Genomic DNA, 18,828 nt, shown 5'->3' with positions numbered 1-18,828 from the left:
GCTCTCATGTGAAGCAAGGGGCTCAAGCCTGGTTCCTTAAGCCCGGAAAAAATGTCTGCTCTGCTGGATGAGCTACTTCCTGGACCCCAGCTGATGTTTTTATACTTAAGTATGCATTGTTACAACCTTGTGAGTCTCTCAAATTGGGCATATTTAACAGCAGCTAACTCTCCCCAAACCCCACCAAACTTTCTCTTTTTTTTTAATTTTTTAAATATTTATTTTATTTATTCCCTTTTGTTGCCCTTGTTGTTTTATTGTTGTAGTTATTATTGTTGTTGTCGTTGTTGGATAGGACAGAGAGAAATGGAGAGAGGAGGGGAAGACAGAGAGGAGGAGAGAAAGATAGACACCTGCAGACCTGCTTCACCGCCTGTGAAGCGACTCCCCTGCAGGTGGGGAGCAGGGGTTCGAACTGGGATCCTTATGCCGGTCCTTGTGCTTTGCGCCACTTGCGCTTAACCCGCTGCGCTACAGCCCGACTACCCCCACCAAACTTTCTTACCTTCCTCTTTAGATAATATCTACCCTTGGTAGAACCCAATATCACAAAACTCAAGAGTGCCATGCTGGACACATATCTGTTCTTCCTTCCTTTCTCACCACCCCCCACCACTACCTAAATCATTATGAGGCCTCATTTCTGGTCCTAGTAATTTTCTAGTGAATTCTAGTCATATCTCAAACTTCACTACCTGCCTGAGTTCTCACACTTGCCCACCTGGATTGTTATAGTTTTACTTTTTCCTGTCTTGTCCCCCTTCAATCCATAGACCTCACTGTTATCTACTCTCACATACTTCACTCATCAACTAAAAACTCTTCACTGACATCTCACTGCCTGCAGTATAGGGTCCAGGTTTCCTGACGACAGTATCTAGGCCTATCATGCTCATCCTGCCCCATGTGCCACCCTAGATGCATCTTTCCCTCACATCAAACTCAAGGAGCATAACTGAAGGACTTTCAGAGCTCTGGACACACTGTGCTGACCCATAGTTTTGGATAATTGATTCTATTTGATCAGTTCAGAAGAGAGAGTCGTAAGTGATGGATCATGTTAAGATGCCCTTTTAGTTCCAAGAAGTGTTTCTCTCCTGTCTTGGTTCAGTGTGGGATGTATTTAGACTTTCAGATTGTTTCTGAAGCAACATGGGACGGTTTTGAGGATTTCTGAAAAATTTTACAAAAAAGGAGTTATAACAGTTAACAGCCTTTTTCTCCATTTCTGTGATTCACTTGCTCATTCCCTCTTTTCCCCTTAGGTTCTGTAGGGGAACTGGATGGACAGCCAGATAGCAGACTCCTAACTCCTGAGAAGAGGACTAGTCCTCACTGACCATCAGCAGGAGGGCTCTCTCTCTCTTTTTCTAGTGACTCTGAATGATTTATACTGCTTGACCCATGACCCTTCTGATTTTTCCTGTTTTCTTGTTCTATTTAGATGTTTGACTGGATAAGCCACAACAAGGAGTTATTCCTCCAGAGCCATACGGAGATCGGAGTCAGCTACCAGCATGCCCTAGACCTCCAAACGCAGCACAATCACTTTGCCATGAACTCCATGGTGAGTGGAGGGTCTGGTCTCAGCACTGTCTCTGGGAGAAGGAGAATTCTGAGAAGAAATGGGAAGTTGGGGGAGATGGAGGCAGACACAAACTTTCAATCTGAATAAGAATAAGGAACTCTGAATTTGCACACCCTTTAGCATTCTATTTGCTAGGATGGAGATATATGCAGGAGAGACATTTAACCAACCTGCTCCTATGCCAGATAATGACCCCATTGATATCTCAGAGTATACTTCACAGGGTGAAAGAAATGTTCCAGGAGTTAGTATATTGCACTAAAGTAAAAAGACTCTAGGGTGAGGGTAGGGGGTGTGGGGGAGGCTCAGGTCCTGGAACATGGCAGAGGAGTACCCTAGTTGGGGGTTTCGTGGAAAATTGAGAAATGTTATGCATGTACAAACTGTTGTATTTTACTGGACTGTAAACTATTAATTCCTCAATAAAAAATTAAATAAATAAATAAAGGTGTAAAGAAAGCAGGAAAAGGAAGGGAAAAAAATTTTCCAGATTAACAGAAGTCATTAGTGCAGCAGAAAATAAAAAGTACAGTCACCAGTTCCACCCCATTGACTTAGCCAACATTTTTCTGTCCCTGGCATGAGTGGTTACTGGATTGGGATGGTGCACATAGCTCAGGCTATGGCACATTGGAAATGGTTGAATGATTGGGGCTGTTTAAGCTAGGGAATAAAAGCTGTAAAAGAGACACAAATGCTATCTTCACATTGTGAAAGGCTCCCTTAGAGAGACGAGAGGGGAATTGCTTTGTATTGGTCTTTATGATGCAGACCTAAACAAAGGATGGGGGTGGGGAAGATGCTTTGGGAGTGAGTACTCTTTGATGAGGAGCCTTTAAAAAGAGCCTTTAGCAAAGAGGGTCAGTTGTTAGTTATGTGGCCACAGAAAATTTATCTCTCTATGCTTCAGTTTCTTTATCTGTAAAATTGACATAATAATGACTACCTTATAGAGTGGTTGTGAGGACCCAGTGAATTAATTGTAAAGTATGGAACTGTGCCTGATAATTTAGTACTGCTAATACTGATATTATAATTATAGTGATGTTGGAATCTAGTCCATATGATAATACCCATGAAACCATATAAGCCTAACATTTTGCAATACTCTTTTCTACCACAAGACTTTATTTCAAAATCTTGTCTGTTCCTTGAGCCCATATATTTGAAACCTCAGCATCTCTCTCCCCATTCTGCCAGCTCTTCGTAATTTTACTACTTGTCCCAAAAAACAAACACTGTACTTTTCCCATATACCTGAATACCAAAGTGATATTCAGCCAGTGGTGCTGGGAGTGAAGAAAGTGTCAGATAAATTTAAAGGGCTTAGACAGCAAGGAAGGAAGAGGATTTTTATTTCCTACCAAACTGTTTTAGTTACGCTATACACTAGACTTAATACATGGAAGGAAAAATAAATCTGACCTTAACTTGTTTGGTATATAGATGGGGAATATAACCCAAGCAAGCCTGATGTCACTTGGTATGTGCAATCACAGAAATATGATGACTTGACTTGAAAATATCAGTCATTCAAAACAGCAGAGATTTATTTCTTGCTGCTATCACATGCCTATCACAAGCTTCTGGGAACTCAGTGTGCTTATCACAGTCAGAGACCCAGACAGATACAGCAGCCACCATCTCAGAGGCTGCCAGATGCTTTCCCAGACAAAGGATGGAGCCAAATGTATTCTGACTCTGAAACCTTCTACTTAGAAGTGACATATTTACCTCAACTCATATTTTTATTAGCCAAGACCAATCACATGACCATATCTAATTGTATGGATGGAAGTGCTTGATTCTGCCACATTTTGAGGAGGAGAGAGCAGAATGTGTGTGAATGGATGCAGTGACTGGCACAGGGAGCTTTGCCAGGGTGTATGGTAAAGAAAGATGAGCATCATGATACTTGCATAGGAAGATAATTCAGGTTGCAGAATAGAAGGTTATAGGATCAGGCAGTGAAAATATCAACATTGCATCATCATTTTTAGCCTCAATAGACTTCTGTCTTCAAATAAATGTAAAGACTCATTCTCTTTCAACTAGTCTTTCTATAATTATGTCTCATCACTAGCTCACTTTAGTCACAGAGGAGCAAAGCAGTTGATCACAAATGATTAGGAACATCAACTCAAAATCCAGTCAAATTTGATTATCTGGGTGGTGCCCTGTGATTTCCCTTGGTGAATTTACAAATTCTGTGCCAGAATCTTTATGTCACCCAACTGCCTTGCTCTCAAGCAGACAAAATAATTTTATTTATTTTTTTCAAACTCATTTTAATAAGAAGCAAAGGTAAGTTTCATAAAAGAAACTTAAAGGGTGTTGCCAACCCTTTTAAAATAATGAACTACAAAACTAATGAAAAAACATCTTTGGCTTTAAATTAACTGCACTGCTGCTCTTCTCTGTTAATATAGATAACTGAGGGTTAATGGCACATCAAAAATATTCCTTCTGACAGATTTGCTGCTGAAGTCTCCATTTTCAGAAAAAAAAAAAGAAATTTACTGAAAGAAAGTATCTTCTGGAGCTGGGGAAGATAGAGGGGTGAATGGGTTTAGTATACAACAGTCAACTAGTGTGTTCCAGCCTATCTAGTAGTCTCCCAGTACAGTAACTGTGTGCAACACTTGAAGGCCTCTTTAGCTTGATTAAGTTGGATTTCCTCTCTGACTGCAGAGCCCAGACAAGGGAAATCACAGGGATATTTGATTAAATTGCCTGGGCACCAGTGCTTTCTAGATGCAGCCCTGTGCCTTTGGTTATTGGAAGGTTTACAGGTTCCATATTAAAAGGAACTTCCATAAAGAAGGATGTTGGATCCCAATCAGGTGAAAGGAGGGAATTAAAGAGTCTTTTTCTCTGGCCTTAATGATGAATTTTGCTGCCAAGAAATAGCTAAATGCAAGCAGCCACTGCTAGAGCCCTGTGACTATAGGAATGATTGCTGAAATGGAATGTGGGTTACTCCCTAAATCCATGGGGACATTTCTGCTTTTGTTCTTGAATATGATATACACACTTATGCATATACTCACATATCTGTTCACATAAAGGTACAGTGGCTCAGGTGCTAAATACTGTTTTTAAATACTGTTTGGTGTTAAATACTTGTTTTTTTAACTGCTGAAATAGACCAGTGATTTCTTACCTTCCAGGAAAACCAAACACACCTTTGAAATCTGATGAAAGCTGTGAATGTTCTCTTCAGAAATATGTACACATGAACAGCATTTTAAAACAACCTCAAGGGAATCTTAAAGGATATCCATCAACCTCTCAAATTTATGATCCCAAGAATGTGATAATTTCTTTATTCACTTATTCAATAAGGAACAGATATTGAATTAGATGTTGAGAACGCAGTGGGTGAACAGAAGGAAGATGTTCTGTCTTATTGCGGTTCTAGCAGAAAGAAGGATACATTATTACCACCAATAAGTACATATTGCAAACCACTCAGTATTATGTTGGAAGAGTAAGGGACACTATGATAGAGTATTACAGAAGGGGCTAATTTTTTTTCCTGAAGAAATGTTGTTTTACAGGGGCCGGGTGGTAGTGCAGTGGGTTAAGCACACATGGCACCAGTGTAAGGATCGAAGTTCCAGCCCCTAGCTCCCCACCTCCGGGAGAATCACTTCACAAGCAGTGAAGCATGTCTGCAGGTGTTTATCTTTCTCCCCCCTTTGTGTCTTACCCTCCTCTCTCAGTTTCTCTCTGTCCTATCCAACAACAACAATAGCAATAATAACAACAAACAACAATAACAACAAGGACAACAAAATGGAAAAAAAATGGCCTCCAGAAGCAGTGAATTTGTATTGCAGGCCACCGAGCCCCAGCAATAACCCTAGAGGCCAAAAAAAGAGAAATGTTGTTTTCAATAAGACTATAGTTGACTTAGTTTATTTTTATAAGACTATTTAGTTTATTTTTTATAAGACTATAGTTGACAAGGTACAGTTTCACAGTCCCCTAAAATAGGTATCAGCATATCTCATCCATTACCAAATTATCATCTCTTTCTACCATAAAAAGGGACTTGATTTAAATGAAGGGGTATCAGATACATTGGCATACTGGTTAATCAACATTGGCATAGTGCTCATTTATTGACAGTAATTAATGATGTATGAATTAACTACATGATATGCCAATGAACTTCAGATTTAAAAAATAAATCCCAGGGCTGGGCAGTGACACATGATGTCTGAATTAACTACATGATATGTCAGTGAACTTCAGATTTAAAAAATAAATCCCAGGACTGGGCAGTGGCACACCATGTTAAGTGCACATGTGCAAGAACCTGGGTTCTCTGCCCAGTTCCCACCTGCAGAGGGGAAGCTTCATAAGCAGTGAAGCTCTCTGTCTCTCTCCTTCTCTAACCTCCTTCCCTCTTTTTCTCTGTCCTATCTAATTAAATAAATGGAGATAAAAATATTTTTAAAAATCGGTAGGTGTATCATTTTATAAATGAAAATGGCAAGCATAGTTTATTTTGTTAAGTTTTGTTTTCAAATGTTTAACTTTATACTATACGCTTTGTACATATCAATACCAGCTGAGGTGACCATTAGAAAAATTGCATATTATTAAATCATGGAGGAAAAATAATGTTTCCTCATTTTTTATTTTTAATTTTTTTATTTATAAAAAGGAAACACTGACTAAACCATAGGATAAGTGGGGTACAACTCCACACAATTCCCACTCCCAGAATTCCATATCCCATCTCTGATAGCTTTCAATTCTTTAACTCTCTGGGAGTATGGACCCAAGGTCATTGTGTGATGCAAAAGATGGAAGATCTGGCTTCTGTAATTGCTTCCCCACTGAACATGGGCGTTCACAGGGTGATCCATAATCCTAACCTGCCTGTCTCATTCCATAGTGGGGTGGGGCTATGGGGAAGTGGAGCTCCAGGACACATTGGTGGGATTGTCTGTCCAGGGAAGGTTGGTCGGCATCATGCTAGCATGTGGAATCTGGTGGCTGAAAAGAGAGTTAACATACAAAGCCAAATTGTTGATTAATCATAAACCTAAAGTCTGGAATAGTGCAGATGAAGAGTGTGTGTGTGTTGGGGGGGGGGGTGTTGCTCCATTTTATAGATAGCTAGTAGGCATATTTTAGTTATATTCCAAAGGGCCTATGACTATACTATTTTTTTTTCCCTGAGTCTGAAATCTGATATGCAGATGGATCCTTGTTATTGTCTGGGGAGATGATGTCATGGCTATAAAAAGGACCAGAAAGCTGGATTAGGGAAGAGAGTAGCTCCCAAATATGGGAAAGGGGTATAAATATTGTTGATTGTAAACCCCATCAATTTGATGTGATCTGGGGCCCATATTCAGCTTAGAAGCCTATGTGACCTCTGTATCCCTGTAGATCTGAGATCACATTCTGTGGTCATGAGTAGAAACATTCCAAGCTGCCCAAATATCGACCCATCTTCCTCAGGTGTTGTTCCAAGTTGTTGATCCAAGTTGAGGACAAGGTCCTATGGGGGCCCCACAAAGGGGTCCATTTTGTTGTTTCTAATAGAGATGACCAACAACAATGGAGAGAGAGATTTATTCAAGGTCTAGGCCCATCATGTCTGTTTGGGACTCTCAGGACTCCCCGAATAGGGCCCCAGCTGATGGGGTGGCCTGATAGTATCTACAGAGTCATCATTAAAGTATGACAGTCTCTTGCCCTTATGCAGCTTTTGCAGTTCTTGCTTTGACAAGGTAAGCTTTGGAGTGAGTGAGAGAACTGTAAGAGGAAGTAGGTGAGGAGGGTATCTAAGTCTAATTAGATACTATCACATTAGGACTAACTCACTGCAGACTATTGTGTACTTTTGCTTTCAGGTAGATATTTTGCCCTAATTTATGGATACATGTGGACATATGCCCTCTCTCATGGGACCTGGTCTATATCTAGGTTTTGGGACTTTGTTAGGAAGTGAAACACCTGGAATGGAATTAGAGAATACTATGAAAGGAAAGGTCTCACCTAAGTGATGAGGGTGAAAGGTTGACATTCCACGCCTGATGTCTCTGGACACAGTCTGAAGTGAAGCATGATGAGATTGGGCTCCCTTATCAAAAATTAGATGTCCATAGGTATGGGTGTTTAGTTCTGCACTTTCAATTCTGTTCCACTGGTCTGTGTGCCTGTTTTTGTTCCAGTACCAGGCTGTTTTGATGATGAAGATGATGGCCTGATAATATAGTTTGAGATCTGGGAGTGTGATGCCTCCATTTCTGTTTCTTTTCTTCAAGTTTGATTTGGCAATTCTAGGTGTTTTCTAGTTCCAGATAAATAATTATAATTGTTGTTCTATTCTCTTAAAGAAGCTTGGTGGAACTTTGATGGGTATTGCGTTAAATTTGTATATGGCTCTGGGGAGAATATTCATTTTGAAGAAATTAATTCTACCAAGCCATGAGCATGGGATATCTTTCCATTTCTTGGTATCATTTTCTATTTCCTTGAAAAGTTAATTCCTAGTTTTCATAGTTTTCAGTATATGTCTTTCACTTCTTTGGTCAGTTTTATTCCCAGGTGTTTTATTGATTTTGCTGCAGCAGTGAATGGGAGTGATTTCTGGATGTCTTCTTCTTCAGTTTTAGTGTTTGCATAGAGAAATGCCACTGATTTTTGTACATTAATTTTGTAGCCTGACACCTTGCTATATTGCCTAATAACTTCCAGTAGTTTTCTGCTGGATTCTTTAGGTTTTTCTATGTATACTATCATATCATCTGCAAATAGTGAGATTTTGACTTCTTCCCTTCCAATCTGTATTCCTTTGATTTCTTTCTCTTGCCTGATTGCTATGGCAAGAACTTCCAATACTATGTTGAAGAGTAATGGTGATAATGGACAGCCCTGTCTAGTCCCTGATCTGAGGGGGAATGCTTTCAGCTTCTGTCCATGGAATATGATGTTGGCTGTAGGTTTGCTATATAAGGACTCCACTCTCTTGAGGAATTTCCCATCTATTGCCATTTTTTGTAGTGTTTTGAGCATGAATGGGTATTGGATTTTGTCAAAGGCTTTCTCTGCATTTATTGAGAAAATCATGTGGTTTTTTTTCTTTTGCTTTTATTGGTGTGGTGAGTGACATTTATTGCCTTACTTATGCTGAACCAGCCTTGTATTCCTGGGATAAATCCCACTTGGTCGTGATGAACAATCATTTTAATATACTGCAGTATCGGGTTGGCCAGGATCTTGTTTACTATTTTGTCATCTATGTTCATCAGAGATATTGGTCTGTCATTTTCCTTTTTTGTTGTGTTTCTATCTCCTTTTGGTATCAGGGTGATGTTGGCTTCATAGAAGGTGGAAGGGAGTGTTCCTATTTCTTCAATCTTGTGGAAGAGCTTTAGAAGTATAGGTATTAACTGTTTCCTAAAGGTTTTGTAGAATTTGTTTGTTGACTTTTGTTTCTGGTGAGATAAAGTGGTTCTATTTCATTCTTCTGTTTCAACCTAGTTTTCCCAGAACCATTTATTGAAGAGAGCTTCTTTGCTCCATTTAATTCTTTGGGCCCCCTTATCAAAGATTAGATGTCTATAGGTGTGGGGGATTAGTTCTGGGCTTTCAATTCGGTTTCATTGGTGTGTGTGCCTATTTTTGTTCCAGTACCAGGCTGTTTTGATGATGATGGCCTTATAATATAGTTTGAGGTCTGGGAGTGTGATGCCTCTAATTCTGTTTCATTTCCTCAATATTGTTTTAGCAATTCTAGGTGTTTTGTGGTTCCTGATAAATGATTATAGTTTTTCTTCTATTCTCTTAACGAAGCTTGGTAGAACTTTGATGGGTATTGCATTAAATTTGTATATGTCTCTGGGGAGAATATTCCTTTTGATGATATTAATTCTTATAATCTATTAGCGTGAGATGTCTTTCCATTTCATGGTATCATTTTCTATTTCCTTGAAAAGTGACGCCCAGTTTTCAGTATATAAGTCTTTTACTTCTTTGGTCAGGTTTATTCCTAGGTATTTTATTGATTTTTCTACAATAGTGAATGGGAGTGGCTTCTGGATGTCTTCTTCTTTGGATTTAGTGTTTGCATAAGGAAATGCCACTGATTTTTGTACATTGATTTTGTAGCCTGACACCTTGCTATATTGCCTAATAACTTCTAGTAGTTTTCTGTATCACAGACTCAGCCTATGTATTAAAAAGATAATTATTGGTATTATGGATTCAATGTATTGTAGTGCCATTATTCAATAATTTTTTATTTGCTCTGATATATGGCAAGTATATGGTGATCTTGTTTATAAGAGGCCTCGTAGAAACTCTTTCATGGTAGGCTTGGTGATGGTTGTCTCCTTTAACTGTTGCCTGTCTTAGAAAGTTTGATCCCTCCATCTAGTTTGAATGAAAGTTTAGCAGGACATATTATCTTTGGTTGAACCCCTTTTTCATTCAGGGCTCAATAGATATCTTTCCATTCTCTTCTGGCTTTTTTAGAGTTTGAGTGGAGAAGTCTACTTGTAGTCATGGGTTTTCCCCTGTGAATTTTTTCTTTTCTCTTGCAGTCTTTCGAATCCTTTTTTTTAATCCTCACTTCTTTTCGTAACTATGATGAGTCTTGGTGTCTTCAGGTCTAGGTTGATTCTGTTTGGCACTCTCTGGGCATCTTAAATCTTAATGTCCTTTCAGTTGTTTAGGTCTGTGAAGTTTTCTTCTGTTATTTCCTCTAGAATGTGTACTTCCCCTTCCTCTCTTTCATCCTCTGGTAGGCCAACTATACAAATGTTACTTCCTTTGAGATCATCCCATATGTCTCTCTTGTTGTTTTCAATGTCTCTCAATCTCCTTTTTAGCTCTTTTACCCCTTTCAAAGTTTACTCTAGCTCATCCTCTGTCTGGATAATTTTGTTTTCTGTTTCTGTTAATCTGGTTTCCCTTCCCTCAGCTTCTTTCTTCAGTTCAGTTATAGTATTAGCTTGCTCTGTTAATTGGCCTTTTAGCACAGCTATTTCAGATTTCAGTTCTCTAATTACCTGTATTTTCTTTGAAGGTCTCATCTGTTGTTTCCTTAATTCTGATTTCCCTGTCACCCATAGTTGTCTTCATTTCTGTGATTATTTGGTTTATTATTGCTTGCATACTTTTCTTTTTTTTAAATTTTTTATTTAAGAAAGGATTAATGAACAAAACCATAAGGTAGGAGGGGTACAACTCCACACAATTCCCACCACCCAATCTCCATAACCCACTCCCTCCCATGATAGCTTTCCCATTCTCTAGCCCTCTGGGAGCATGGACCCAGGGTCATTGAGGGTTGCAGAAGGTAGAAGGTCTGGCTTCTGTAATTGCTTCCCCACTGAACATGGGCGTTGACTGGTCAGTCCATACTCCCAGTCTGCCTCTCTCTTTCCCTAGTAAGGTGTGTCTCTGGGGAAGCTGAGCTCCAGGACACATTGGTGGGGTCTTCAATCCAGGGAAGCCTGGTCAGCATCCTGGTGGCATCTGGAACCTGGTGATTGAAAAGAGAGTTAACATACAAAGCCAAACAAATTGTTGAGCAATCATGGATCCCAAGCTTGGAATAGTGGAGAGGAAGTGTTAGGGAGGTACTCACTGCAAACTCTAGTGTACTTCTGCTTTCAGGTATATATTTTGCAGTAGTTTATGGATACGTGTGAACATAAGCTCTCTCTCACAGAAACTGGTGTACATCTAGGCATACTTTTCTTAACAATGGTTACTTCTGACTGATTTGGAGTTTCTTCTAGGCTCCTGTCATGATTCATGTGGTAGCAGTTTTATTTGCTCTTGATTTAACCTTTTTTTTTTTTTTATTGATGTGGTTTTTATTTTTCTGTTCTGTCGTTCTTCAGTTGTTGTGTTTTGGGTACAAGCCACACTATACTAAAGACCTTATGACAAGTGCAGTCACCAACCTTAGTAATTACAACAATAGTAACTGAAGCAAGGATTGATGCATTTCAACCAATACCAGTTAGCCAAACAAATCTTCCAGTCCAAGAAAAAACAGCAACCAAACCCAAAAGAAAAAGAGAAAGGAAAATAGGGAAAGCAAGAATAAACAATTATGCAAATCTACTGTCTACTATAAATTTTAGGGATAGCAAGAGGAGAAAGGGAAGTAGAGAAGACACACACACATACACACACACACACACACACACACACACACACACACACACACACACCACTTCGAGTCAGACTTTTTCCCCAAACTAATTCACAAGTGAGTATCAGCAAATTCAGAAACCAAAAGAAGGAGGAAGGAAGAAAAGGAAAAAAAAATAGGAAGAGGAGTGAAAGAAAAGAGCAGTGAAAGGAAAGAAGAGGGAAAAAGAGTGTAGGGAAGAGGTAGAGAGAAACAATTGCCTCTCACAATGGATAGGACATTCAGTCACCTAGCAATGGAAAAAACAATAACAGTTAATTTTGGTCAGCCTGAAGAAGGAGGAGGGAAAAGGGACACATGCATATAATAACAGTAATAATAAAATAAAATAGAGTAAAAATCCCTAACAGTTAGTCTTTTTAGCTTGAACCGCTCTGGATTGGTTGCAGGCAGCCTGAGCAAAGTATCAAAAAACAATACAAAACAAAACAAAACAAAAAAACACCTCCAGGTAGTCTTTCCCAGGCAGGGATGAAGCTCTGATTGGTCAGGTATTTAGTCACTCAAATAGAGCTCCAGCCACTTAAAAAAAAAGAGAAGTTAAACAGAAAGGAAAAGGCTTGGAATGACACCCCTGATGAGCCAGACATCTTGATAAAGAAAATAGCTCAGTGAGGAGAGTTGGGCGGTAGCGCAGTGGGTTTAAGCGCACGTGACACAAAGTGCAAAGGCCAGCTAAGAATCCCAGTTTCAGCCCCCAGCTCCCCACCTACAGGGGCATCCCTTCAAAGGCAGTGAAGCAGGTCAGTAGGTGTCTATCTTTCTCTCCCCTTCTCTGTCTTCCCTTCCTCTCTCCATTTCTCTCTGTCCTATCCAACAATGATAACAATAAAACAACTAGGGCAACAAAAGGGAATACATAAATATTAAAAAAAAAAAGAAGAAAAAAGAAAATAGCTCAGTGGGAAGCCTGCTAGAAGAGGCTGTCCAGCCCGTGGGGGCTGGTTGTTGTGTGGGGGGAGGGGTGTGCTCAGAAATAATCAAAAGATTTCCCTTTCTTTGTCCCCCTGGCCTCCATTTGCTAGCCAAGAGTGGGTTATAGGGCTCCTCCTTGGTGTCACCCTGACCACCCCTTGTTCACCCTTCTACTGACAGCCCAGTATCCTACCCTATTCAGAGAATCTCAGGTCACAAGCTGCTGCTTTTTATAGCTCACCACAGCTACTGCTCCCAAGTTGTCATCTTGGCTCCGCCCCTCTGTTTCCTGATTTTTATCTATGAGTTAGTATCATTAAAAGCCATCAATTATTAACACCCCAAGAATGCGGGAGTGATAGCCTATTGAGTACAGTACATGAGTAGATTTGAATAAAAAATTATCAAACTGGTTAATCTTAGGGTTTTTGTCATACTGTTTTCTTTGTAGTTCCCACTGGGGAGCTCTATATTTTGGTTTTCAACTTGGAGGGAAAATAGTAATAACAATAGCCTACATGCTAGACCAAGTCACAAAATTTTTATTTGGCTTTTTGCAAAGCCAGGTTTCCTGATTTCTCAGGGACTTGCCTCATTCTTAGTTTTGCTTTCTATTTTGGAAGTCTTTCTCATAATTCTCCTTCCCATGAATGTGGCCATTTTTCTCTGACAGGAGTGTGGACAGATAGAAATAGGGCTGGGCTCTGATATGTTATGGAATAACTGTGTAATCATCATGTGCTCGTTCTTCATGAAAAAATAATACAGGGATACACACAAACATATCGTAGTTTTATTTACAATTTTAATTAGCCTTTCTTAGGTGGTGATTAAATTGCTAATGGTTTCTGTCTTGAGTTTCAAAATATGAAGTGATAACTCATGTACTATTATGTAAAATGATACCATTATTGTGACTGTGAAGATCCATATTAGTGATAACCAAGTGCAGCTGGTAGGAGGAATCCTTTCTGCTGAGGCATATTTGATAGCTGCTTTAATTCTATAATTTTCCCACCTGAAGGGCATATTGTGACTAGATGATGTGCAAATCTGACCAGTCACAACAAAGCTTGTGCTATGTTTTCTTTGTTTTAAGAGCAAGTCAGCTCTAGTGCAAGAGAAATAGATTCTTCAACATGCTTCCTGACCCCACTCTCAGATCCTTGCTCTGGACGCCTCTGCCATCATGCTTCTTGGTGGCTTCAAGCCATGATTTTGCAGCAACTGTCCTCTACCCTGAAAGATAAAGCAAGTATCACTCCTTGTAATGATGGTATTTTTATATTTTGGTTTAAATAAACACACTGTGTTGTGATGACAAAGTAGCTAGTATCTACCTTGTCATGACTGCAAAGTACCTTAATGTCAGTAATGAGACACAACTGTCTTAAAAGAATGAAGAGATTAATCTTACCTAGCATGTATAAGTCTAACCAGTACATTTATTGTTCAAAGAATCATTTAGTGAGCTTGCTAAAAATGCAGATTTCCTTTTTACCTTCTACTGGTGCCCTAGAATATGGCAGTATGAAGTGGGGAGGATAAGGCCCCAAGAACCTTAATTTTTAGCAAGTTCCCCAGGTAATGTATATGTATATTATTGTTGGAGAGCTGTTATTTTTGTGGAGATCTATGTGTATAAAATATTCACTTTCCAAAAATAGAACATCAGAAATTCTGAAAGAATTCCAGCCTGACATTAAGATGTGTTCCACAAATCTGCTTTCCAGTGGAACCTGTAAAAATTATTTTAAAACAATTATTTAGAGTCTCTGGGAAATGGTCTCAAGTGTGTGCAACAATAAAGAAACAGCATTTATTCAAGAAGATCTAAAATTCAACAAGAATAGTAAAAGTCTTAAATTGTTATTAATCTAGCCCTCATCCTTAAAGTACTGTAAAAAGAAAAGCAAACAAAAAGCAAGCAAAAAGGAAGGTAACAATAAATATTGGGAAAGAAATTAATTAGAGAGTAGAAAAAAGAGTGAAGTCAAAAACTTTATCTGAAAAGATCTAAAATTGACAAAAGTTTAGCTAGTGTGACCAAGGGGTAAAGTATTTATATGAGAAATAAAAGAGGGGATGTTACTAACAACCTTACAGAAATAAAAAAAAAAGCCTGATAAGATTAGTACAAGTAAATGTATATAATAAATCAGATAAGAGTATATGAAATGAATAAAGGTATAATATCAGATGGCAGGCATCACCATCAAATCTGTCAAACATCTGAAACAGAATTAGTACGATTTCTGTAGAATACTAAAGCAGAAGCACATCAAGTAGTAATTTCTGTAATTTTTTTTTATAGTGTAACATTTTAACCGTAGTCAGCCACCAGATATTTTAGCAGTAATTTTAATATTTAGATAGTATATTCACAGATACATCACTTGTGAATATTTCCCCGGTTGGTTGAAGAACAGAACCTTTTAATTTGATGTTAAATTTACCTAGTTTTAATTAAGTATGAGGTAAGCGCCCAGCTCCATTCTTTTGCATATTACTGTTGAGTTGTCCCAGCTATCATCTTTGAAAAGATCATTCTTTCTACATTAAATAGTCTTGATGTACTTTCCAAAAATCAGTTAAGTACAGACACATGGTTTATTAATGGACTGTTAATTGTATTTCATTTGTCTACGTAACTATATTCTGCCAGTACCACTCTATTTTTTAAAAATATTCACAGCATAAAAATAATTACATAGAATTTCATAAGCAGATGCAGTCTATTGCAAGGGCCTTCTTTAATGCCAGTTATAGATTGTTGAAAGTTAGAAAACTTAATAGGAATACTGAATACTGTAGAGGGCACTTTACTCAGTAATACTTGAGTTGTTGCATTATCTGATTATACTGTTGACTGTTACAGAAAAAAATTAACTAATTATTGTTGGTATGCTTCTAAAAACCCCTTCTGTTTCATTAGTTTAATAACCCCTGCTTAACACTGTATTCTATTTACATAACTACTGTATTCTATTTACATAACCACTGCAGGGCGTTGGTTCAGTCCCCACTCATGGTATGTTTTTGATGCCTGTATAGGGATTGGTTTGATCCCATTCAAAGCGGTCTATTTACATGGTTTGATCCCATTCACTTTTACATTTACATTTACATAAAGCATCACACTCCCTCCAGGGCATTGGTGGTTCAGTGGTTCAGTGGTAGAATTCTTGCCTGCTCCGCCCCCTCTCCTTGTCATACCCTGATTTTCACCAGTCACTTTTCTCTCCACCCTCTCTGCGTCGCATCCTGTTCCCACCCTACTGGGCTAGTATATTTATAAGGACAAGATTGTTTGTAGTAGTTTAGTTTAGCTTAGCTTGGTATAGATTGCGCTGCATCCTGCATGAATAAAGAGATACTGCGTACAGCTCAACCATGAGTCCCTGGTCGTCTGTTACCCGCCCGTGAAGCCAGCCCGGCGAAAACAACAAATTATGGTACTTGCCATAATAATATATTGCTGGGCCAGTTGGTAGCACAGCGGGTTAAGCGCACTTGGCACCAAGCACAAGGACCAGCATAAGGATCCCAGTTTGAGCCCTCAGCTCCTCATCTGCAGGGGGTTGCTTCACAAGCAGTGAAGCAGGTCTGAAGTTGTCTATCTTTCTCCCCCTCTCTCTGTCTTATCCCTCCTCTCTCGATTTCTCTCTGTCCTGTCCAATAACAACAGCAATAACAATATTAGCAACAAGGGCAACAAAATGGGACAAAATGGGAAAAATGGCCTCATGGAGCAGTGGATTCATAGTGAAGGCACCAAGCCTCAGCAGTAACCCTGGAGGCAAAAAAAAAAAAAAAAAAAAAGTATATTGCCTGTGTTTCCACCTCTATTCATGAGTTTTATGTGCTAGATTTTAATATCATTGAGGCTGGAAAAGTACATAAGTCTTTTAAAAGGAACCTGGTTTACTTGCACAAAAATGATCAATTTTGAGAAATAGTTAATCCTCTTGCAGTGGCTTTTGTGGGTGTGAAACAAATGGTGACAATTTGAATGGATCCTATCTCATCTTATTTTACTTATTGATAGAAACAAAAATCAAGAGGGAAGGATGAGATAGAGATGGTGGGGGGGGGGGGGAGAGAGAGCTGCTGCACTGCTTTATCCTTCCTTAAGTTTTCTCCTTACAGGTGGGGACCAGGGACTTGAACCTGGGTCCTAGGGCATTGCAACATGTTGCTCTACTGAGTGAGCCATGACTTGGGCCCAGTCCCTTTTTTAGTATTGAAATTAAGTCTGCTTCATTTATCAAGTCATATATACGTCATGGTTTTGTGTGATTGTATCTATCAATAAGAATTGTGATACTTGAAAAAAATTACAAGAGAACATTTTCCAACTCATTTCATGAGACAAATATTATTCTGATCCTCAAACCAGGCAAAGAAATCACACAAGAAAATAAAACTATAGGCCATACGTTTATGAATATAAATGTGAAAATTCCCAAACAAGCAAAAAAACCTTGCAAAACCAACAATCCAATTTCAGTAGTACATAAAAAGAATTGTATACATAAGTATTTGGGAATTATTTTAGACTTATATGTAGCTATTACCTGTTTTCTCTCAGTTTTGTTGATGCCAAGGAGTTAATTTGTTTGAAATTCTGCCAAAGTTGATTCATTCCTCTTCTTTGAAGTCTCCTGGAGATGAATGAAAGGACTGAATTGGTCTGTGGAACCTAGCATGGCAGATGAGTAATGTACATGAAAGGCTTTAAACTGTAAAGTATGACACAAATGGGAAGTATTTATAATAATAAGCAGCAGCAATGTTACATATGCTGTACCTCTCCTGATGCAGGGGTGGTAACCAGCCAGAAGTAACAGATGAGGGGCAGCAGGAACTGGTCAAGGACATACAGGAGAGATGTTTACAAATAAGAACATTTGAGGACTCAGGAGCTAAACCAGATAGGCAGAGGATAAAAGAGCATTGCAAATAGCAGAGACCTGAATTTACAACACCATTAGAAGGTCAGAAATGAGGGAGGTCACTTAGCAAGGATTTCCATTAGCAAGTCCGTTTGGCTTTACCCTCAAAATATTTCCAGTTATGACTACTTAGCACCTCTTTATTTGCCATACCTTAGCTCAAGCTGCAATCCAGCCTAGTCTCTCTGCTTCCACATTTGTTCCTTCATAGCCCATTTTGAACACAACAGTCCAATTGAGATAATCTTGCATGAAATAAGATACTCTTGTTACACCAGTCTTCCACTCCAAATGCTTAAATATCTTCCTGTCCTTTTCAGAATAAAAGCTAAAGCCCCTTGTCATGGCGTACAAGGCTCTGCATAATTCAGTTATCTACTACATCTCAGCTTCCACTGCTTATTCCCCTCCATTCACCTTAGATTTCTTGCCTATTTTTTTTTTTAGAATCCATGAAGATCTTTCTTGCCTTGTAACATTTGCCTCTACTGCTCCCTCTGCCTAGAGCCTGTTTCTGCCCATAGTCACATGGTTCATTCTCTCACTTCATTCAGGCCTAAAGGAAGGTGTTATCCTTCACAATCATCCTACCCTAATTTCTCTATCTTACGTCACACAATATCCTTTCCCACCATACTTTATTAACTGCCCAACTTTTAAAAAATATAGCATGGAGGGGTCGGGCGGTAGTGCAGCAGATTAAGCACACATGGCGCCAAGTGCAAGGACCAGCGTAAGGATCTAGGTTCGAGCCCCCGACTCCCCACCTGCAGGGGAGTCGCTTTACAGGTAGTGAAGCAGGTCTGCAGGTGTCTGTCTTTCTCTCCCCCTCTCTTCATTTCTCTCTGTCCTATCCAACAATGACAACATCAGTAACAACAATAATAACTACAACAACAATAAAAAACAAGGGAAACATTTTTTTAAATACAGCATAGAATAAATATGTAGTAATTGTTTACTGATTTATTTTCTGAATTCTCTATCAAACTATAAGGTCCATGAGCATAGGAATTTTGTCTGTGTTGTTGACTGCTTGTCTAGTGCATTACACTGTTGAGTGAACAAATAATATGTTGATTTAAGGTGGCAGAAATAATGCAGTATATTGACTAAAAGAGCAAATTGGGAGTCGGGTGGTAGCTCAGAGGGTTAAGTGCACAGGTGGTGCAAAG

The 18,828-nt window shown here is 39.0% G+C and overlaps 1 protein-coding gene across 26 annotated transcripts in view; it reads left to right on the top strand.

Annotated features, from left to right (window-relative positions):
- The window catches only part of KALRN (kalirin RhoGEF kinase), an 866,834-nt gene that overhangs the window by 343,689 nt on the left and 504,317 nt on the right, over nt 1–18,828 (top strand). For all 26 annotated transcript variants that reach the window (XM_060198227.1, XM_060198226.1, XM_060198224.1 and 23 more), the window contains exon 6: nt 1,445–1,567. In XM_060198227.1, coding sequence (XP_060054210.1) covers nt 1,445–1,567 — 123 coding nt within the window. The remainder of the gene's footprint in view (nt 1–1,444; nt 1,568–18,828) is intronic.

Source organism: Erinaceus europaeus, chromosome 9, assembly GCF_950295315.1.
Source record: "Erinaceus europaeus chromosome 9, mEriEur2.1, whole genome shotgun sequence".
NCBI classification, from domain to species: Eukaryota; Metazoa; Chordata; class Mammalia; order Eulipotyphla; family Erinaceidae; genus Erinaceus; species Erinaceus europaeus.
The sequence above is the reverse complement of the archived record's forward strand: the minus strand, read 5'-3'. Positions and strand labels throughout refer to the sequence as shown.